The sequence below is a fragment of the Pseudorca crassidens genome, chromosome 9 (genome assembly GCF_039906515.1).
Source record: "Pseudorca crassidens isolate mPseCra1 chromosome 9, mPseCra1.hap1, whole genome shotgun sequence".
NCBI classification, from domain to species: Eukaryota; Metazoa; Chordata; class Mammalia; order Artiodactyla; family Delphinidae; genus Pseudorca; species Pseudorca crassidens.
The window spans coordinates 56,007,356-56,030,804 of NC_090304.1; the positions used below are offsets into that span (position 1 = coordinate 56,007,356).

The following is a 23,449-nucleotide window of genomic DNA, read 5'->3' on the forward strand; positions in this document are numbered from 1 at the left end:
TTAGTCATTTTAAAAATAATCTAATGTTCTCAACAATAAGCCGATGGTCCACTTTAGAGGTTAATGGAGGTAAGCCAAAGAGGAAAAAAAAGTCTGAATCAGGACCAGAGGAACAAAGGCTGGGAAAATAGGATCCACACCTGTATAACAATATAAATGTTCATCTTATATCTGAAACCCTATTAAAATCTCAAATTGAAGGAGCAATAGCTCAACAGGCAAATTCATGGGATTGTCTCTTATGTGCTATTTCAAAGAAAAGCAACCCGCTATTTTAAAAGAAAAAGTTTACTAAAGATGTGACAATTGTCTTTGCAACCCCTAAGTTCATTTCTACAAAAGATGAACATATTAAACTAACACAATATACTATATAAACTTATTTAGTTATACTTACAAAAGTCAAGCACAAGATTCTATTTCGTGCCTAACCTGTTTCTCATTCAGAATTCTTACAACTTATTGTGGACAGCCTAAAAAAATGGATTTTTAAAATCTTTCTCGCTTCTTCTTTCATCAACTACACTAGATTTTTATGAATCTTTGTATTTTATCCAAGACTTGGGAATCCTGTACCCTAGGGTTTCTCAACCTTGGCACTACTGACATTAGGACTGGTTAATTTTTTGTTGTGGGAGCCTGTCCTATGTGCACTGTAGGATGCTTAATACCATTCCTGGCCTCTAACTAGATGCCAGTAGCACTCCTCTCCACCTCTAGTCATGACAATCAAAATGTCATTGCCAAATATGGGGGGAGGGCAACATGTCCACCACTGAGAACCATTTCTGTAACAAAACAAAATATGTTCTATCCTAAACTCTTAGAAGCAAAGTACACTGATCCAAGCCTCTAAGGGTGCCAAATATAAATGTCTTTACAAAGAGAAAGAATAAACAGTTAAACTCAAGAGGAAAAACTAGAAATACAAACGCACAATAGCTAAATAATTCTAAGTGCAAGTATATGGAAAATACAAGGCAGTGCCCATGGGCTTCCCTGGTGGCACAGTGGATAAGGATCTGCCTGCCAACGCAGGGGACATGGGTACGATCCCTGGTCCGGGAAGATCCACATGCCGCGGAACAACTAAGCCCATGTGCCACAACTACTGGGCCTGCGCACCTAGAGCCCGTGCTCCGCAACAAGAGAAGCCACTGCAATGAGAAGCCCGTGCACCACAGCAAAGAGTAGGCCCCACTAGCCGCAACTAGAGGAAGCCCATGTGCAGCAACAAAGGCCCAACACAGTCAAAAATAAATAAATATTTTTTTTAAAAAGGCCAAACTATTTTACTGTGCTGAAATTTTGCTTAAGAAAGTATTATCCAAAATAAGTCAATTGATTATTACATTGATTATCATCAGAGACTGCTTTTTGAAATATAATATACTACTAAAGGAAGCTCAAGGTTAAATAGTACCATACATACCTCCAAACTTGGCATTCACCATAACATACAAATGCTCTCGTGGATAGGCATTTAGGTCCCTGGACACCGCATGCAAACTAATGGTGGGGTATTCCAGTGAGAATCCTAATCCAGAGCCATCTAACCAAGACAGGCGGCTGAAAAACATGTTTTAAGTAGATTATTTTCAGAACTTAAATCCTAATTTAACGTCCTAACGTTTATAAAAGTTCAGCTTGGACACTTTTATACATGTGAATAAATTCAAGCATACTGTTTAGAAATATTCCTAAAATAAGAAAATTCAACAGCAGGAATTGAATTTCTTTAAGACCAATTCTGTTACTTTCCTCTATTCAAACAGATTTGAAATGCAGTTTTTCTTCAGTCACAGAAAAGTGACTGTGTGTTTCTATGCCTTTTTATGCTTGTTCGTATTTGGAATGTCTTCAGGCACCCTTTTTGCTTTTGCAAATCCTCTTCATCTGAATAAGTGTCAGCCTCTCCAAGAGCCCTCCCTACAATTATTCCAGTCCATAATGATCTCTTCTTTTTCTAAACTGTACTTATGCTCAGTAATATACTATTGAGCACCTAACTCTGTGGTAAAGAATCTTATATGTACCCTGACAGAACGTGAGCTACTCGACAAAACTTGTCATATTCCTTTATTTAACATTCTTCAAAACCACTACCATAGTGCTTAGCATGTAAGTATGCAATAAATACCTAGGAATCACTAATTTCTTCACTAATCCTACAATAAATGATATAAACATGAAATGGCTGTAATCATACCACAAGCTGGAAAATAATCATCACATTGAAAGGCAGACTTTATGAAGCCTTTCATTTATTCTGCAGCTTTAACAGAAAGCCACAAATAAGCAACATCTAGTTTTCCCTCAAAAGTGGTCTAATGCAAATATTTTATTGGTATAACAAAGGAAATATATCAAGAAAATCTGTACGTTGAGTTTTGAGCAAGGACTGGCTAATTTTTTGGTAATACTTCACCACTTAGCAGGAAAAAAAGTAGGAAAAAGATGCTTAAGAAACCACAAAAAAAATGTTAATGCAATATAGTGGTTGCACAGGGCTGGAGAAAAATAGAAAGTGACTGCTAATGGGTGTCAGTTTTTGCAGGGGGAATGAAAATATTCTAAAATTGATTGTATTGGAAATTCCCTGGTGGTCCAGTGGTTAGGACTCGTCACTTTCACTGCCAGGGCCCGGTTCAATCCCTGGTCGGGGAACTAAGATCCCACAAGCTGCGTGGCGTTGCCAAAAAAAATTAATTAATTAAAAATTAAAAATAAATAAAATTGTGTTGATGGCTGCACAACTCTGTAAATAGATTAAAAAACATTTAATTGTATACTTCAAATACATGGATTGCATGCTATGTAAATTATCTCAATGCAGCTTTTCTTTTAAAAAGAGGTTAACGCAATAAAACCCCCATATCGTTCTATTTTCTATACAGCTCTAACAAGCCTGGTGGTCTTATTCCTAATGAAGCAAAAACAAATACAACAGTAGAACCTAGGACTCCCTTGTGCAGGAACAATGACAGTACAGCAGTTTGAGAGCATTCATATCCGATGTAAGGCAAGGTTGAACTTTATACCTTAGTCCCTAAAGGAAATCAATGTCTAATAGCACAAGTGTGTAACACTTGACCCTCACTTATCAAAAGCAAAGGCAGAATTAGATTGTGGTAAAATTGTACAACTCTGTAAATACACTAAAACATAAGGAACTGTACACTAAAAAAAGGAAAAGCGAAAAAATATGCACTGTCATTTAGAAAGATTTCCATTCAACATGCTTATTAAAAAAAGAGAAAAAGAAAACCTGGGAAGCTTAAAGTGATAAATCTTAAGATGCTTAAAGTGGTAAAAGCTCTACAAATGATTTTCCAGGATGACTCATCCCATTGGGTCCAAAGAAATAGATTTTATTATTGTAATTGGATTGTGTGTGTTCTACGGGCCTTTCCTCCACTGCTTTCCTCTTAATGTGGAGAAGAAATAGTGCTCATGTATCACAGAAATATTGCCAGTCCCTTACTAAAACTGTATTACTTTAAGCAAATAAACTCTTTTTTCTCAGCTCAATAACCCCCTGGCATTATCACAAGTCAGAAAGGAGTATTCCAAATTTCGGTGTCCAAAATGATTTGAAATACCAAAGCCACAAAACTTTCTTTAGTGACTCAATTAGGAGATGGAAAAACTGAAATATAAGCATAGATTCAGTGCCTATAAATTATGGCTTTCACTTTAAAAAGCACATAATAATTACTCTGTAGTTCCTTACTGCTGGCAGAACACAAATGCTACCTCACCACAGCATTTCCTATGGAGCTCTCATAACCTTATACAGGAACATGGATTATGTACTCTACAGAAGAAAGTTTCAGTTAAAAGCAACGTTCACTCTGATTACTAAGTTTTCATTTTTATTTCTTCTCTTTTCATATATTTTAGAAGAAAAGCCCTCCAAACCAAAATATCTAACTATACCCAGTCCCAAAGAAACCATGAGTCACATAAGGGAAAATCAAGAATTAGGAAGCCAGTACTGGTGGCGCAGTGGTTGGGCGTCCGCCTGCCGATACAGGGGACACAGGTTCGTGCCCTGGTCCGGGAAGATCCCACATGCCGCAGAGCGGCTGAGCCCGTGAGCCATGGCCACTGAGCCTGCGCGTCCGGAGCCTGTGCTCCGTGACAGGAGAAGCCACAACAGTGAGAGGCCTGCGTACCACCAAAAAAAAAAAAAAAAAGAATTAGGAAGCCAGTAAAGGTGCAGAGGAATGTTTTGCTAACCTCCAATTTTTTTGCAGAAGAATATCACTGTACTTTATTCCTGGCATGGGGAGAAAAACAGGACAGAAAGGTAAGAGAGGTCTTGAATTTGGACTGGCTTAATTATTTGGTTTTAAATTAATTTTGGAATAAGATATAAAAAGAGCATAATTTATAAGTTTAAGATACCTATTTTTAATTTAATTAAATATTTTATTTCACTTGTTTCAAATGATCTATTTTGAATGATTCATGCCTCTGTTCCCTTATTTGGAAAAAAGTCAACTTTCTATGAAAACTAAGCTTTGAAAATAAGCCCAAGAGTTCTAAATCTCTCATTACACATCTGGAAAACTACCTAAAACCAAATCAGACCCTGTTCCTCTTTGCCTAAAATCCTAAAACAGTTTCCCCAAAACCTTTAGGCTATAAGCTAAGCTCATAAACATGACTCCCTCCTTCTCCAGCTTTATTATGTTTCCACTCTTTCTCCCTCGGTCCCTCAGATGAAGAACTGCTGAACTGTGTGTGTGCATGTATGCACACAGATATATACCCTGGCACACACAATACTGTTTCTCACCATTGCCTCTGAACATCCTGTTTCTTCTAATTAGAATGTTTCCTCTTAGCCCCACCTCATTCCCCTGACTGTTAATCCTCATTTGTCACATCCTCTAGGAAGCCTTCCCAGTTTGTTGAGATCTTGAGTCTATCAAGATTTGGAAATGCTAGGTGGGAAAGAACAAAACGGGAAAGAGACCAAGGAGGTAACGCTAACAATCAGTAGAGGGATGAACAACAGTGTCCAAGGTACTGGTAATATTCTATTCTTAACCTGGAGGTGTTATGCAGGTGTTAGTTTAATTATAATTCCTTAAACCATACATTTATAATTTATATTCTTTTTGTATGTATATTTTATAAAAATAGTTTCTTAAAGAAAAAGATTTGTTAGTGAAAGGTTGAAATAAGTAAATTTTTTAAACAGATAAGAGCTAAAAAGGAGTTTGTACTTCCTCAGTGTGATAACTGTATTGTGGTTATACAAGAGAATGTCCTTATACTTAGATTTTTGCTCAAGTATTTACATGTGAAGTGATGACGTGTGTGCAACTCTCAAAAAGCTCAGAAAAAAAAGAGAAAGAGGTAAATGTGGCAAAATGTTAACAACTGATGGATCTTTGCAAAGGAGCCATGGGTATTAATTAACAACACTTGCAACTTTTCTTTAGGTTTGAAAATTTTCCAAATGGAAAGACAAGTATAGGACCTTCCCAAAACAGGATTTATATTATAGAAGAGCGAATACACAGAGAAGCCATGGAGAAAAAGGGGACTGAGTAGGGGCTAGGAACATATCTGTGTTCCACTTTCTACCCCTTAAAAGAAATTGCTCTTCCAAGATCACTGAAAGTCTCCTTGTCAATACCCAATAGGTGCTTTCCAGATATGATTTTATCTGACTGCTCCTCTCACTTTTCTCAAGTCTATTCTTCTATAACCTACCTCTTAGTGTGGATGTGTCCCCAGGGTTCTACCCTTGGTCCTCTTCTCTTCTTGGGTATCTAATCTATCCATCTTTAACACCACTCTCCCAAGAAACATGCTCCTATGTGCAACTAATCCACACATATACAGACCAAACTCATTCCCCAAACTTGCTTTTCCTCCCATCCATATTTCCTATCTCAGTGACTGGCCAAAACCGTAAGCTTTCCTCAGTGACTAGATTTCCTTCTAAACCAAGGGTTCTTTACATCTTTTTGTGCCCTCTGTGGTAGTCAGAATTTTGGCCCCCATGACTCCAATTTCCCCTGGTGTCAACCTGTGAATGTGTTATGTTACAAGGCAAAAGGGACTTTGTGTATGTAATTCAGGTTACTAATCAGTTGACAATAAAATAGAGAGATTATCCTGGATTATCTGTGTGGGTCCAATATAATCATGTGACCTCTTAGAAGCAGAGAATTTTCTCTGGATGTAGACAAAACTGATGCAGAAGTCAGAGAGATGTGAAGGACAGAAGGATTCAATGTGTAACTGTTGGCCTGAAGATGAATGGAACCGTGTATCATGGAAATGGGAACCTCTATTCTACAATCTCAACATTTAAGACAAGTCTATCTGACTGTGAAAGTACAAAGTGCCCCAGGTACCCAAATAAAAGGGCAATTCCTTCTAGGAATGAATATGAGAGTCAGGTCCCTCTGGATATAACCCCAACCTGCGTGGCGTTGAAGGTGTTCCTCTCCCCACCCATACCTACAGAAGAAAACCTACACTCCTTAACCAAATTTTAAAAATACTGCACAATCTGCTCTAAACCTACATATCCTGCTCAGGGTAACACCTCCCGCTCCTGTTCATCGAGAAGGCAGGCACATTGATGACTCTAACTCAGGGCCTGGAAACTCAAAACCTTAAAATGAGACCTTGAATAAAGAGCAACACCCCACCAGACCTCCGGTAAACAGGCGGGTAAAAAGCATAATGAATGAGGAGAAAAAAAGGTTCCGAACAAACGACACTGGAACAGTCAAATCTTACCCCCAGCAGAGGCACCCCCAAGGGAACGCGGAGCACGCGCTCCCCCGCCCCGCAGCCCCAGAGGTCTTGGTGTCGCCCCGCTCCTCCGCACCGCCCGCGCCCTGGGGGAAGGAGGTGCGCAGGAAGCCAGCACTGGGGACCAGAGAACCTACCTCTCAGCGATATAAAGGGTGCCGGTGCCGAAGCTTTTCCCGTTTAGCACGGCCTCGGTATCTGGCTGCTGCTGCCGGAGCCCCTCAGCCGACCCAGGCGGCGGGAAACTTTTGAGAAAGCTCATTGCAACAAGGAGCGCAGAGAAACCAGTCAGCAGCGAGCTAAAGAACAGCACTCTAGCCTCGCCGCGTCCCGCCCCGGAAGCGGTAGCAATTACTCAGGAAGAGCAAAGTCTTTGCCCCGGAAATTCCAGCGCCATCTACCATAGAAATGAGACGTTCTAGGACAAACTCTCGGAGGCCTGAGAGGCCCGAGTTTGTCACGTGACTCCTTATCCTCTCTCCCTCCCATTTCTGAGGCTTCAGGCTTGTAATAACGGACTGCTGTCTCTCCGATCTCCTACCTCAGTGTCTTCACAGCAACCCTGTGAGAGAGGAAGCACCACAAATAATAAATTACTTTTTCTGCATAAGGGGAAACGGAACCGTGAGACAGGGAGTCCTTGCCTGAGGTTGCCTAGGAAGTAGAGAGACCACACTGATTTACAGGTCGGAGGTCTCCTAACTGGGTTCTACCCTTCTCACCTGCGCCCGCCTCATCTAGGCCTGTTCACGTCTCAACAGCCACGCCCCAGACATCAGTCTAGGTCCCAAGGCCGTCCTAGTGCACGAGCCACATATCCCCTGGTCTCAGACGGGCAAACGAGCGCAAAGAGGTAATTAATTCTAGGTGAAGAGCTAGTTATGTCAGTAAGCAGATGGGGCGCTGAAGGGAAAAGAATTAATCCACTAGATTTGGAATGTTTGCTTTATTTCTTCGTTAGGCGTCGAAGAGCAAAGTAATAAGAGCAATAAAAACTTCTAAAATAATCTTAATAGTAGCTAATGGTAACTGGGTGTTATGTGTCAGGCACTGTTGCACTTTACCCTTATTATTTCTTCATTTCCTCTTAGTGACAACGATGTGGCAAAGATGGAGTTGAAAGAAGGCGAACTAGTGGAAAGTATGTACCAGGAATAGATAGATCCTGAGATCCTGAGGCTTCCTTACTGACATGCGGACACATGGTGGCTGTCAGCTAGGCCCTCTGTGGGAACTATCAGCTGGAACACATTTACATAGCCTCTCCCTGTGGCCTGAGCTTCCTCACAGCACAGCAGCTGGGTTTCGAAGTTGAGTATCCCAAGAAATAGACTGATAGAAGCTGCATGGCCTCTTCTCACTTAGCCTTGGAAGTTACAGAGTGTAACCACAGGTAGGATATGCTGGATTTTTCATCTTTTTTTTTTTTTAATGAGCTTTGTAGTACTATATATGCCTTGAAATGCTTGCATCCCTGTCTAAACATCTTGACTGCAGGTTTGGGACAGACTTTGAGGCAGAGGCACCCAACCAAACTGTGCCCAGATTAATGACCAACAGGAACTGCGAGATAATAGCTGCTGGGTTTTTGTTTGGTTTTGTTTTGTTTTTTATTGACCGCACCACGTGGCATTCGGAATCTTAGTTCCCTGACCAGGGATCTAACACGAGCCACCTGCAGTGGAAGTGCAGACTCTTAACCACTGGGCCATCAGGGAAGTCCCAAATAGCTGTTGTTTTAAGTCACTGAGTTTTGAGGTAAACACAGCAACAGATAATTAATACACTAACTAAAGAGAAGAGAAAGAGAAAGAACCTTGAACAGTATTAGCCACTGTGCTGCTCCTTAAACACTTGACTTGGCAAGCTTATCCATGCCCATTATTTGAATTACCCTGTGTGAATGATTCCCAAATCTATATCTCCATCCCAGAATTGTCTCATGAACTACAGACATTTACACCCTACAGCCTACTAGACGTCTCCACTTGGAAGTTCCACAGGCACCTGTCATTCAACTTATCAAAAATTGAACTTATAAAGTATGGACTTTGGGTGATAATGTGTCAATGTAGGTTCATCAGTGGTAACAAATGTACCACTCTGGTGGAGGATGTAGATAATGGGGGAGGCTATCATGAGTGGGAGGGAGGTATATGGGGATCTCTGTACCATCCCCTCAAACTTGTTGTGAACCTACAACTGCTCTAAAAGAATAAAGTCTTAATGAAAAATGTTGCATTTATGGGAGTTCCCTGGTGCCTAGTGGTTAGGATTCCAGGCTTTCACTGCCGTGGCCCGGGTTCAATCCCTGGTTGGGTTACTAAGATTCTGCAACCAAAAAAAGCAAAAAAAAAAAAGTTGAATTTACAATTTTCTCAATTCTGTTATTTCTTCAATGTCCTGTTTTATGAAAAAATACCACCTTCCATTTAGTTGCTCAGGTTAGAAACCTCGGACTTAGCCTTATTTCCTTCCTCTCTTTCACTCTTCATATCCAGTAATAATAACAATTATTATTATTATTATTATTTTAACAAGAAAATAGCAACTAACACTTACGGAGGGCTATGTGCTAGGTACTAACTGTTTTAGGCACTTTGTATGTATCAACTCATTTAATCTTCACAGCAACCCTAGGAAATAAATGCTGTCATTATTCCTATTTTACAAATAAGAAAACAAGTAAGAAGGTTGAAGTAACTTGTCCAAGGTCCATAGCCACCAAGTGGCAGAGTATGATTTAGAACCTAAGCTGCTGGGCAGCACAGCGTACACCCTTCAACCACTACATTCTAATGCCTCCAATCAACCAAGTCCTGTCATTTCTTAACTCCTATCTCATGACCTGACCCCTCACTCTTCCTCCAGCCCACTTCAAGCCATGTCACCTCTTAAGTAAACTGTTGTAAGAGCCTCCAAATTGGTCTTCATTCAGTGAACCCAGAGGCCCCATAGTCTTTGGGATAAGAGATACAGGAAGGATTATAATCTTGTGTGGTAAGTGTGGTATTGAAGTCTGCACAGACCCAAGTGCCATGGGATTGCTCTGAATGAGAATCCAGAGAGAACTTCATGGAGACCTGGGACTTGAGAGTGAGGAGTTCAAAGACAGAAAGAAAAGAAGGAGTGGAGGTGATTCCACTCAATGGTACAAAAGAGGCATAAGATGCTTGAGAACTGCAAGAATTTGTGTGTGGCACATGATGGCATGGTGGGGCTACAAAGTAGGCAGGGACAATCTGGGAAGGGCTATGTACAGCAGGCCCTTGACATTCATAGATAGCCTGCCACAAATTATCCCTCAAATCTGTAACAAGTTCTAAGACAGATGGGGAGGTGATAAATGAGCCCAGGTGACATATCTTAGTGTATAGTATTAACATTTTAACTGTATTAAGTCTTCCAATCCATGACATGGGATGTCTTACCATTTATCTGTGTCTTCTTTAATTACTTTCAGCAACATTTTGTAGTTTTCAGTGTACAAGTCTTTCACTTCTTTGGTTAAGTTTATTCCTAAGTAAAAGATTATTTGTATTTCTATACATTAGCAATGAACGACCTAAAAATAAAATTAAGAAAAACAATTCTATTTATAATACCATCAAAATGAATAAAATACATAGGAATATATTTAACAAAAGAAAACTACAAAACTTTCTTGAAAATTAAGGAAGACCTAAAATAAAAGGAAAGACATCTCATGTTCATTTATTAAAAGACTTACTATTGTTAAGAAACCAATATTCCCTCAAATGATCTGCAGATTAAATGTAAGCCCTATCAAAATTCCAATTGCCTTTTTGACAGAAATTGATACACTGAACCTAAAATTCATATGAAAATTCAAGGTACCTAGAACAGTCAAAATAATCTTAAAAAAAAAAAGCCAAGTTGGAGGACTCACTTCTTGATTTCAAAACTTATTGCAAAGCTACAGTAATCAAAACTGTGTAGTAGTGTCATAAGTGGAATCAAATTGAGAGTCCAGAAGTAAACTCATACATTTTTGGTCAATTAAGTTTTGACAAGGATTCCAAGATAATTCAATGGGGGAAAGGACAGTCTTTTCAATAAATGGTGCTGGTACAACTGGATAGCCACATGCAAATAAATGAATTTTGATCTTTACCTCACACCATATACAAAAATATCTCAGAATGAATCAAAGATCTAAACATAAACTTATAAAACTCTTACAAATATATAACATAAATCTTTGTAACATTGCATTAGGCAATGGTTTCTGAGGTAAAACATCTAAAGCACAAGCAAAGAAAACACCCAGAAAAAAATTGGATGTCATCAAAATGAAAAACCTTTGTGCATCAAAGGACAACATCAAGAAAGTAAAAATCTAACCTGCAGGGGCTTCTCTGGTGGCACAGGGGTTGGGAGTCCACCTGCCGATGCAGGGGACGCGGGTTCGTGCCCCGGTCCGGGAGGATCCCACATGCCACGGAGCGGCTGGGCCCGTGAGCCATGGCCGCTAAGCCTGCGCGTCCAGAGCCTGTGCTCCGTGGTGGGAGAGGCCACAGCGGTGAGAGGCCCACGTACCGCAAGAAAAAAAGGGGGGGAAAAAAAAACTAACCTGCAGAATCGGAGAAAATATTTGCAAACCATATATTTGGTAGGGGTGTGGTATCCAGAATATATAAAGGACAGTCAACAATTTAAAAGACAGGTAACCCAATTTAAAAATGGACAAAGGATTTAAATAGATGTTTCTGAAAAGAAGATTTACAACTGGCCAGTAAGCACACAAAAAGATGTTCAACATCGTTAATCATCAGGGAAATGCACATCGAAACCACACTGAGAAACCACTTGATATCCACTAGGAGAGCTATAACAAAAAAAGACTGACAATAAGTGTTACTGATGTGGAGAAATAGGAACCTTCGTGCATTGCTAGTGGGAATGTAAAAAGATGCAGATGCTGTGTAAAAGAGTTTAGCAGTTCCTTAGAACTTGAAACAAAGAGTTACCATATAATCTAGTAATTCCATTCCTAGCTATGTACTTAACAGAATTGAAAACATATGTCCACACAAAAACTTGTACACAAACGTTTATTATTCCTAATAGCCCAAGAGTAGAAACAATCCAGTATCTCTCCACTGATGAATGGATATACATGATTTGGTATATCCATAGAATAGAATATTATTCATCCATGAAAAGGAATGAAGTGCTGATTCATGCTAAAATATAGGTGAAATCATGAAAACATGCTAAATAAAAGAAGTTAGACACAAAAGGCCACATATTGTATAATTCCATTTATATCAAATGTCCAGAATAGGCAAATCCTTACAGACAGAAAGTAGATTACTGGTTGCCAGGGACTCGGGGGGAGGGATGGTGAGTGACTGCTAATGATATGGGGTTATTTTGGGGGGTGACAACAACCTTGTGAATATAGTAAAAACCACTGAATTGTACACTTTAAAATGGTGAACTTTATGGCTTGTGAATTATATCTCAATTTTAAAAACTAAGAAGAAAGATTTAAAAATAAAATGGACAAGAACATTTATTTTGGAAACCATTGCATAAGCACATCCAGACTATTAAAAGTGGCTGTGTCATGGAGAGGACAGTCATCCTGAAGGCTGCTTCCTAGCCTTCTCTCCCCTTCCAAAGTGCCTTCTCTGGTTGTGGGTCCCTGCCTTTCATCCTTGCCTCTTTGGCACTGTCCTGACTCTGCGTGTAGTACCTCCCAGTAAAATTTCAGCCTTGCCTTCTCAATCAGTCTGAATCTGAAGCCGACTTTCTGATTTTCTAGAACTGAGTCAGCTTGCTTCTCCTTGATGTTGGTAAGCCCTACTTAACCTCAAAATTCATCCTTAAAAAAAAAAAAAGATGCAATTACTGGCATCCCACTAGCAAGCAATAATGCCAAAGAGGAAAGAAAATGGACATTTCAAAAGAAAAACATGAAACAAGTGCAGGGAAAAGGGAGGACCCTCTCCCATATTGTAAATTTCAGCTTTCTAGAACAATTGTTCCTCATGATGGAGTTCAGGTATGTTCTTGAGAAGCCTGCTAGGGTCCTAGAGTTTCTCTTCGGAATTTCTGACATTTCAGTGAGAGTTTTCAAATATAGTTTAACATTTCTATAACCTATTTATTTTAAAGACTGGTTGTCAAGTAGGAAACAGATTGGATGGGAGACAGGATGACACTTGTTTTCCATGATAAGGGAGAGTTTTGTATCGAGAAAGTGAATATAGAGGGATGGAGGTCAGAGAGAAATCAATGAGATGGGAAGACCCAGAGCAGGCAAGAGGGAAGGGGCCAGATCAAGGACACAGGCAGAGGGGATGTGGCAAAAGCAGAGGTGACATCTGTTCCTTGGAGACTGGAGAGAAGGACGGGTGCTCGAGTGTGGATAAAGTGGCTCTGAAATGGGCAAAGAGGAACAATAAGGAAGCTATACGTGACCTATATATACCATGAACTAGTAAGTTCCTAGTTGACTTTGCTTTGGGGATAACTTTATGTGTAAAACTAATGTTGCAAATATGAATTCACATTTCCTTAGAGTGGTTTTTTTTCCATTTTAGACTTTTAGGACCTTAAAGAACTTATGTGAAGTGATTGAAGAATCAAAACGACACACAAGCATTCATCTCACCCAACATTTAATTGTTTCACTAGAAAGTTTTCACTACTTTTTATAATTCTACTGCTACTAAATGATCACAGTATAGTAGACCGATTCTCAGTTTTTAAAAGAAAAGAACTCTTTTACATTCTCTGGTCTCATAACCTGAAAGGGATGTGGGTCGACAGTCATGTTCTGGACCCCACTGTCAGCTCCAGAAAAGAGCTCTCTCAAGGCTGCCACAGCGCTGTCACCCTTAGCCTCCAACACAGCATCTCACTCGTATTTGACCAATTCAGTTTAAGTGAACATTTCAAATAAATCACTAAGAAGCACTGTAGCTGGTCATTTCTTGCCAGCATAGATCAGCTTTCACTCCACTAAGTGAAATTCTGATCCAAAAGTTCTTTACCTAAATAGTTTATCAATATTTTAAATCAGAATTGCAAATAATGAACTCCACTAGTTTGTTGGGGAAAAAAAATGAGTTCGTTGTGCATCTTACTGTATTCCAAGAGTAAGGAAAATCTATCAAATCAACATTTGTAGATGAGAATTATACTCAGGATTGGAAGGGCCCCTTAAATGTCTAACCCCTTTTTATTTATTTTTATTTTTTTAACCCCTTTTAAAATGTGTTGATCTATTACAGTCCTGCAAATGGCAGTTCAACCTAAACCCAAACATCCCCTATTGGTGACAGTTCACATCCAAGTTATTAGAGAACTCTGTAAAAAAGAATTTCCATAGAATAAATAGAAAGCTTTTGCCTATGACTTCTGCCCTCTGGCCTAGTTCTGTGGCTCCCACAGGGCCACACAGAACAAGTCCAAGGCCTCTTTAATGTGTCCGTTCTCCAGAGGCTAAAGATAGAAATCAAGAAAGCTTTCTAATATCTATAATTCACATCCTTGGCAAATAGCCTTAAACATTATTTTGGGGAAATTGATGCACTTGCAAATTTACTTTCTAGATAGTAAGGGAACAATTCATCTATTCCTGAGGTGATAAAAATTTTCAACCTTCATCAACTGTTACTGAAAATTCTTAACTTTCTATGTGCTACAAAGTTTAAAATAAACTAAGTTTGCAAACACATCATGCTAAATACATCAAATTATTTAATTTTTTTATTATCACAATTGACATATATTAAGTGAAAGAAATGACAGAAGTATTATAATAAAACATTTTGAAAGAAAATTTACACAATTAGGCCAATAGCCATCAAATAGCTTTGGGCCTATCTTAAAACACCAAGAGTTTTGATCAGACTATAGTGAGACACTGAACATTTCATTAACAAAAATATTGGCATGAGCCACAATGTATTCTGGTTGTCACTAACAAGGAATATTGTATTTAAACAACTATGCACTGCAATTCTAACACACTAGGTGTTCATACACTGCAGTTAACCCCTGAAGCTTTAAGCTACCAGGAATTCCTATATTTTCTATGCACAAAATTTACTTTGTGCATTATTGGAATCACATTTCCAGTTTTCAAATCTCTTCCCCCCCCCCCGATACATGCAGTATGTCATACGTGGCAGAGAGCATGCCAGCTTCTCCTGTTTAACTACTAGCACATTCCTTATTACCTCAAGAATTTTATGCTAATCTTGGAGTTTCTGCTTTAGCTCTCATCTCCTAGAAACAAAATAAAGCATTCTGAGAACCTATTCCAGGAATAATTTTTTATGCATAGGAAAATAAAGCAATCCAAGAGGCATTCTGATTAAACACTCCCTGGATCCTAGCTACTACTTTAAAATTAAAATGAAAATCTAACATAAGCCATCTACAAATTCTTATCTGGAATTTGTATTCTTTGCCTGGAAATAAATGATTCCCAGGCTTCATTTCTGAATGGATGAGGAGAGCAAAGAAACTGACATCCTACATTAACTGACAATAGATACAGGTAACTTAGGTAGAAGTTTATGGATTTAATTCTTTACAAGAATACACTTGCGCTACAAAGGTGAGAAATTAGAATGGTAAATTATCAGATGGCAAAAAGTAATGGCACTTAAACAAAGGTGTCAATATAACTTATGGTAAAATGTGCCATATAAGGCTGCTAGAATCAGCAGATTTACAAGATTTCAAAATACTTTTTATCAAGTAAGAAGGGAATTGGAATTTGAACCTGATATCCCTTCCTGCCATGCCTCCAGCAGACAAATATTCCTGTGGAATTAAGTCTACTGAATTGAGTCTACAAGAACCAAATCAAACAATTCTAGTTTCTCCTTCTTTTACAGATTGAAAAGAAACCAAGCTCTGTTCCACTCCCAACCCCCCCATCCCAGCACAGGACACATCCTTTCAAGGTGTATACAAAACCTCCTGGCATGTTTGGGCAAGCTATAATTCAGATACCATTATCAAGACTCTACTTTGATACGAGAACAAAACATCAGACCAACGTTGAGAATACCCTAGTTAGGCATCACGAAAATCACGCACTTAAAGAATATGCTGCTAACTGCCAAATTTGGGCCATTATAGCTGTTCTTCAATTGAAAATTTACACTAATATAAACTAGATCTGTGTATATATGTCTACATGTGTGTATATGTGCGTATGTGTGTGTGTGTAATTTTCATGCAATGATCTTAAAGCTTCGGAGACAGGGTTATTAGCCTAATTTCAAGGCTTGTCCATATAGCAGTACTGATGTGCACCAACTCTGCTAAAGGGCAGGATAATGAAAAAGACCATGGCACAAATTTTTAAACAATTTTAGGTTTAATTACATAATGCACCTGTAGATGTTCTAGCATAAACACAATTGTAAAAATCTACATCCTATTTTAGGGTATTTTTCCACCTCCCCTCCCTTAAAAGCTGTACATTTATAAAAAAATGTGACTCTCAAGCAAAATAAACTTTTTTTTTTTTTTGCAACATACAAAATAAGTTAAATGATTCAGAAGGTCTTGAGCCATTAAGTTTCCCAATGATTGTGTTCTGGGCCATTCATAAGCACGACATGCAGCTAGCTCCTGGTCTAAGAACAGAACTCAATAAATACATGTCAAACAAAATCCCAAACACTTGAATTAGATTTCTTTAGAAACTGATGAAAGTCAAGAAAATATATAGTTAGGGTTAACAATTCCATTCTTAACTTACATCATCCAGTGGCAGAATGAACAAGGCAGGTCACTCAGTCCCTAGTGCATTTTCTAGCTTGTACCGGTTTGGCAAAAAACACAAATGTAGTTCCTTTAAAAATGTTTTTTCTCATTCAAAATGTCTAAGGAGCTTAATGAATAAATTTCTACTTGTCCAATAATTTGTTATGCCCTCTCATATAACTTATGCATAGGATAGACATCTTAGTTATTAAAATAAAAATCTTTAACTGAAATCACTACCATGTGTCAGAATTGGGTTTGCAGCATTTCCCAGAGCAAAATGGTATAAACATAAAATGAAAAAAAATTGAGCTTACGTGACAAAAATGAAAAAATTCACTAATGGAATCATATCCTAATCAATTTCCGAGAGGGTTTATATGAATTTTTAAAAAGTGTCAAGTGTACCATCTAGAGTAGCTATATACCAAGAGCACTACATTTTTGCTTATTAATGACTGCTTGCTTGCTGGAGAATGACAATCTTCAATATACATTACATAGTTACTTAGCAATTCTTGGCACTCAAAATGTTAATGATAATTTAAGAGTGAAATATTTTGAAAACAAATTATTAAGTATACACATAACAAAATAACTCAGTTTAAATACATTGATAGCAAAGGGTCTTGTCTTTCAGGATTGGTATAAAAACAATGAAGTAAATCAGCAGTTAGCTTGCCACTTCCAAGGTAGGTTTACAGGTACAAACTGGGAATGGTGGATAAAATAGGAATGGAATTTATTCTAAGAAAGTTTAATAACAGATATTAAGCAGAGGACTAGGTAGATACAGAAGGTATGCAGTCTTGGCATTCTTGCTTCTTGGGAGAACCAGGATGTTAAACCAAGAAGAGGAACTTCACTATTTTTCTCTAGGCTTTGTGTAATTAAATGATGTTCATAATTTCACATCAGTTACAATTATGTCTTATTTTTTATAGTGTCAAATAATTTCAAAGGGTTCATTTTTATTTCTTCTAACATCTAAGATATGTATATACATATTAATTTATATATATATATACACACATACATATATATGTTTATTCCATTTAAAAAAAGATCTGGGTCTTTGAATACTTGTCCTATCACTGTGAGGCAATGCCATGAATCAGAGACCTGTTTGTTCCACTGTGTTGGTGAAGGGCAGTTCACAACTTTTTCTGAATATTAAACTTGTAAATTCATTAGGTTGCTTTCAATTGTATGGTAGAACTAGCGAACGGTTAACATCTCTTATCCCCACAAACATAAGCTAAAAAGGCATTCCTTGTGACAGAGGAAATTCCATCAGTCCCACTTAAAAATAGCTAACATTTCCCCACCTTTTAAACTCTAAATAACAGTAAACACCTACATTTTTCTTAATATATGTTCTTTGCCCAAATGCATATTATGGGATGGGTTCTATCAACCAAAAAGTAAAAACTGGAGTTTGTAATGTCCTGTTAATTTATTTAAAAATCTTTTTTTCAACAACTTCTTTAGCATTTGAAGTCCTTGATTCTTTGGTAGATCATTAAAAAAAAATTATCAGTAGACATGAATTTATTCTAAATGAAACTCCTTTTAATTCTCGGAATCTGCAACCTTGACCAACTGGAAAAAGATGTGTCAAGGAAACCTGACCTCAATAAATCAGGTATATTCTTGAGAATGTCGCTGCCGTCATTCTCTAGTAATGTGCCAACAACAGAAAATGTTTACACGAAACACTATTTCATCAGCACAAGTCTACAAAACCAAAACATGTTATTTTCAGTCTCAGTTCTTTTCACGTATTTTAATTCAAAGTTTCTGCTTTGTGAAAATTTGTCTAGTTTTCAAACCTTTACAGAAACTGCAAACTAAATATTCTGAGTACTAAACTACATCTCCCCTTAATATATTTGCTATAGACTGTGGAGTTTGATACTGGGAGTCCAATTTGTATTTCCAAAAAGGGGGTTTAAAGTATTAAAGGACTCTATTACATGGCAGCTATTGGGAGCCTAAATCCATGGTTAGTACTCTAATTACAAGGATCCAAAATGTTCTAAACTCTAGATGAACTGCTGCTTTCCTATACTCTGTCCAGTTCCTAATGACTGAATTATGTCTTTGGAAATAGAAAATTCACTTTTTCCTACATTTTGTTCTTTTTAAACTTCTTCAAAGCATGTTCAGAGTTAGTATTTCAGCAACCACAGACTCTTTGAGGGACTGAATCTAAACACCAAGCAGCAGAATTGTTTTTGAACTGTTCAACATTTAATCAGCCATAATTAACCTACCTGCATGATAGCAATTTGTAACTATCAGGTGCTTAGATTGCACTCTTTGTAGATGAAGCATAGTTAACTGGTTTAATCAGAATGTGAAGGGAATTCAAAGGGAAACACTATCAAGTTCACAAACACTGAATTCAAGTTTGGTAAATAACAGGCAGCAAAAATGGTATCAATGTCAGTGGGACATTTGCTAAATAGAATACTCAGTCCTTACTAAGATAAAAATTACCTTTTGCTCTCTATAGCAGAAGAGTAAAAAGAACTCCTTATTTCACATTAGGCATCCTGTAAAATAAATAATCTACCCATTTAATACTACTTCTTGTCATTTGCTTAACTGAAGAAAACTAATAGGCTGAAGCAGAAGCTGGTGTGTCCAGAGGTAGAGAGAGGGTACATGGGAGTTTCTGCACCTTAGTGGCTTTACCCAGCGGGACTAAAATGGTAGCGGGAGACTGGGGGCAGGATAGGCCACCTGCTCATTCTAACCACTTACCTTGCATTAATAGGAATCCTTCTATTGCCTGCCTGTTTTAGATAGTTAAAAAGGCCAACATTCTTAACTGACTTTCAAATAAATTAAACAAACCTAGCCAGAAAGCAGGCTTGGTAAGTGAATGTGGCTCCTTACATAGCCCTACTTACTGTCTGTGAATGTAAGCCCTTCCCTCCCTTCTGGTGGAACACTGTCTCAAAATAAAAATCACAACTTGCTTGGAACCACATGCTATTGGTGCATCCTATTTTTAGGTTGCTTTCATTCTTTTATTTTTTATACAGATACATATACACTGCTAGAATCAAAGCAAAAATATCAATGGGTAGGTACTACAGAACTAAAGTGAAACAAAACAAAAAAAAACCAAGAACCAACAAGTGAAAAACAACAGCTATAAACTTTCAAGGCCAAAAGATAAGATTTAAGGGCAACACCTGTGGAGAGAGGAAAAGGAGTATAAAGTTTCTAGAGAGGTATTTATAATGCAAGTCTAATTCCAGCTTTTTAATAATAAAAAAGAGAAGTGCTTTACTACACACTGACTAGCACATATAATGCTTAATTTGGAAAGAAAAATTAATGAAGTTCCTTGGGCCAGCAGCAGATATGGTGTGTCCATTGCCGGCAACAGACACAGCACTGGAACAGAAAACCCAATCCCAGGGCAAAAGTATTCACAGAAGTAATGGCTGAAGGTTTCAGAATTTGACAGGCAAGGTTTAATCACAAGTGCTACACTTTGTACAATGTTATTTATGGCTCTGCCTGAAATTTTACAGCTGTAACAGAAACTAAGACAAGTTCATATTTTAGTGTCAATTACATGTTAGATATTTAGTTAGTTACAAACCCCTTTTTCTTGAAACAAAGGGCTTTATCTTTCTTTAAAGTGTTGAGATGTTTGAAAAGGATGTCATACCTATTAAGTACATTGGCGGTTTTCAATCAATTCTATATTGGTCGTGTGACTATTAATGAATTTTAATAGAAGTCTAATGGCCAAAGGCCAAAACTACATTCAAACCCTGCTAATATATCCAGGCAGATAGGAAATTCCAACACACACACACACACACACACACACACACACACACACACACACACACACACACACACACACACACAAACTCAAACTAAAAACCTCCCAAAGGAACTGCTTTGTTTGTAGACTTCAATTTGAAGTAGATACTAAGGGCAAGAATAGACCAGTTAAAATTCACCTGAAAATCCTTTCCCCTTCTACAAATGTGCTAAAATACTGCGGTCAGCTTAGCATCCATCTCTTCATGTATGTTATGTATAGATGTACTTGTTTTAAAATGATATTTCAGATATTTAAATATTAAGTGGCCAGAAGACAAGAGTTACACTATCTGCAAAGTTTACAGTCCACCCGGTCCTTATGAAAGACCACACTCATTTCACTAATAATTCTCCATGACAGCATATTAAAGGCCACCTCATCACCACTGCATAAAGCTGGTTTAAAAAATTTTTTACTAGCACAATCTGGTTGTCAAAGCTTCATTATACATTTTACTGTACAAATGCTTTTCAGATGATTTTTTTTTTTAAACAACATACTCCGCTATAAGAGAAACTTAGGTTAGAGTTTTTTACGATGGTACTTTTTCAGTCTCTTTATTAAGTGTGGTTATCTCCAATAGTAAACAAGCTGATTTCATGAATGCGGTTACTAAATGACTTATGTATGATGTTATCTACAATTCTCAAACTGCAATAATACAGACTTGAACTTTTAAGCAGTTTGTTAATCATCATCTATGCCATGAATGTTTAAATATAATATATATGTAATATGAAAAAGCTAAAGCACAAGTGCTTTCTCCCACCCCTAATTCTGTTTTTGGGCCCTCACAGATTCGGAATGCATTCTTATCCACCCTTTTCACAAAGTCAGGAGAGCTCAGGAAATATAAAGTCAAAAATATACAAATCTTTGTTGTTACAATAAGATTTTTTTCCCACGACTGAAATTACCAAGGACCATGAACTTGGAAAAAGAAAATCAAAAGGAATTTACAGCAATTTATCTTCAAAGTTCAAAACTGGTCACTTCACAGAAAGACTTCAAGGTCTGTTGAAATTTTTCTTCTAAAAAGTCATTCTGTAGTGGAGTTTTCTAGGAAAAATAAAACAGCTTTTAATAACTGGCCCGCTGGTGTGAGAGCTACCGTGGAATAAATTAGCACAAAAATGGAAAAAAGTCTTATAACTGTTCACTGTTACAGACATAATCAACAAGGTCAGTCACTCTCAAAAGCTCATCTTCCTCCTCTTCTGGTGCCCCTGCCTCCTGCCCACCACTTGTCCCATTGGGGGCCAGGCTTGCACTGGTTGTGCTGTTGTCCTTGGGGGTCTGAGGCTTCTCAGTTGGCTTGCCAATCAAGTTCTCAATGGCTTTGCCAGGACTCTGTCCATTGGTGGAAGGTAAGTCCACTAAGCTATAGTCCAAAGGGCTCCCCACCTTGCCTACATTTTCAAAGTCCTCTTCCTCATCACTGTCTATCCGATAGGGCTTTTTGGTGCTCTCTTGTTCTGAGGGCAGAACCCTGGGCTGGCTGTCATGGGCAGGCTGATCTGCATCTCCATGAGCATTGTCACAACTCTCCTCTTCGTCTGTCTCGATCCGGTGTAGCCGTTTTCGGGATGGTTTACCTTCCTCTTCCTCCTCATCTGCTTCTGAATACTCATCCGTGCTTCGACCCCGCTTTCGAACTGACCGCTTTGATTCTTTAGCTAGCTCATCATCTTCAGAATTCTTGGATATATAGCTCTCTAGAATAAACAGCACATTTAAGCCATTGGCACAGTTAACCATGAACAGAGCTAAGTAATTCTCCTTTAACAGATTTAAGTAATTCTCCTTTTCCTCCCCATATTCATCCCATGTCCTGCTTTCAGACTTGCTTGTACATAACTAGTTCCCTTCAATAACTGGCCTTATTTCTCTCTCCTCTCAGTCCCACAACAATGCCCAATGTGATTCACAGTATACTTTGCCCGTGATTTTAGGAAAGAGCAGAATCCTTAAATTAAATGAAGATAGGCTGGTCACAAACTAAGCAACTCCTTCCCACTAGCCCTCAAATTAGGGAGTCATGTAAACATACTGATAAGGAAAGAAACTAAGCACCCAATTCAGGACATCTGAAATACTGCGCTAACTCTTATTCCATGTTATTCAATGTCCTTGGTGGTCCTTAAACGTCTTCTCTTGTTTATACTTGACTCACCTGGTCTCATCGCTTTGCATACCATCCATATGCCAATGACTCTCACATTTGTTTTAGGCAACCAATCCACAGGTTCCAGACTCATGTATCAAACTGCCTGCTCAACATCTATGCCTGGATTTCTAAACAGGCAGAACCGAGCTCCTAAACTTCTTCCTCAAACCTGCGCCATTCTGGTCTCCACCATCTTAGTTATTGGCAACTCTAGTCTTCCAATCGCTCAGTCATCCGTGATTCCTTTCTTTCTCCCATCTAAGCCAGTAGTAAATCCTATGGGTCTACTTTCAAAGTATATCCATAATTTGACTGCTTGTCACCCCTTTACTGCTACTGCTCTAGTCTCACCCACCATTATCATCGCCTGGCCTATTTCAATGGCCTCCCAACTAGATTCCTAGATTTCCTCCCTGTCCCCTTCAATGTACTCATAATACAGATACCATAGCAAATTAAAATGTAAGTCAGATCATATCACTCCTCTGCTCAAAATCCTCCAATTATTTCTCATCTCACACAGAATAAATTCCAAAGTCTATACAATGGTTTACTGTACTATCTAATATGGTACCCACTGATCACATGTGGGTATCAACATTTTTTTCAGGTCTTTACTAAAATGTTGTCTTCTGAGTGAGGCATTCCTTTGGTACCCTATCTGAAATTTCACCTACGCTCCTTTTCTCCTTTACTTTTCTCCGTAGCATTTATCTCCACCTAATATATCATATATTCTGCTTATTTATCATGTTTATTGTCTCTCTTCCCCCAACTAAAGTAAGAGTTACATGACAGAGTTATATGTTTTTGGTTATTCTTTTCACTCTTCTATTCCCAGTGCCGAGGACAGTGACTAGTTCAGTAAGTATTTATTT

General features: G+C 38.2%; 2 protein-coding genes and 1 long non-coding RNA gene across 9 annotated transcripts in view; 1 reads left to right on the forward strand and 2 right to left on the reverse strand.

Moving 5' to 3' along the window:
- CLNS1A (chloride nucleotide-sensitive channel 1A) overlaps nt 1-7,142 on the reverse strand; it is a 34,637-nt gene extending 27,495 nt beyond the window's left edge. For 4 of the 5 annotated variants that reach the window (XR_010946205.1, XM_067750463.1, XM_067750464.1 and 1 more), the window contains exons 1-2: nt 6,924-7,141; nt 1,433-1,569 (exon numbers count right to left, since the gene is read on the reverse strand). Coding sequence is in view for 3 of the 5 variants with exons in the window: in XM_067750463.1 (XP_067606564.1) it covers nt 1,433-1,569; nt 6,924-7,048 (262 nt within the window). In the remaining 2 variants the exon portion in view is untranslated. Of the gene's footprint in view, nt 1-1,432; nt 1,570-6,923 lie in introns of all 5 variants that reach the window. The other variant, XR_010946206.1, reaches the window with a different exon arrangement.
- A 33-nt stretch (nt 7,143-7,175) lies between these two features.
- On the forward strand, nt 7,176-9,001 carry LOC137230657 (uncharacterized). Its single transcript, XR_010946212.1, has 3 exons — nt 7,176-7,639; nt 7,878-8,179; nt 8,720-9,001. It is a non-coding gene; the product is annotated as an uncharacterized lncRNA (long non-coding RNA).
- Nucleotides 9,002-19,549: 10,548 nt separating this feature from the next.
- The window catches only part of RSF1 (remodeling and spacing factor 1), a 165,655-nt gene continuing 161,755 nt past the window's right edge, over nt 19,550-23,449 (reverse strand). For 2 of the 3 annotated variants that reach the window (XM_067750465.1, XM_067750466.1), the window contains one exon: nt 19,550-22,119. In XM_067750465.1, coding sequence (XP_067606566.1) covers nt 21,551-22,119 — 569 coding nt within the window. In that variant the 3' untranslated portion in view covers nt 19,550-21,550. The remainder of the gene's footprint in view (nt 22,120-23,449) is intronic. The other variant, XM_067750468.1, reaches the window with a different exon arrangement.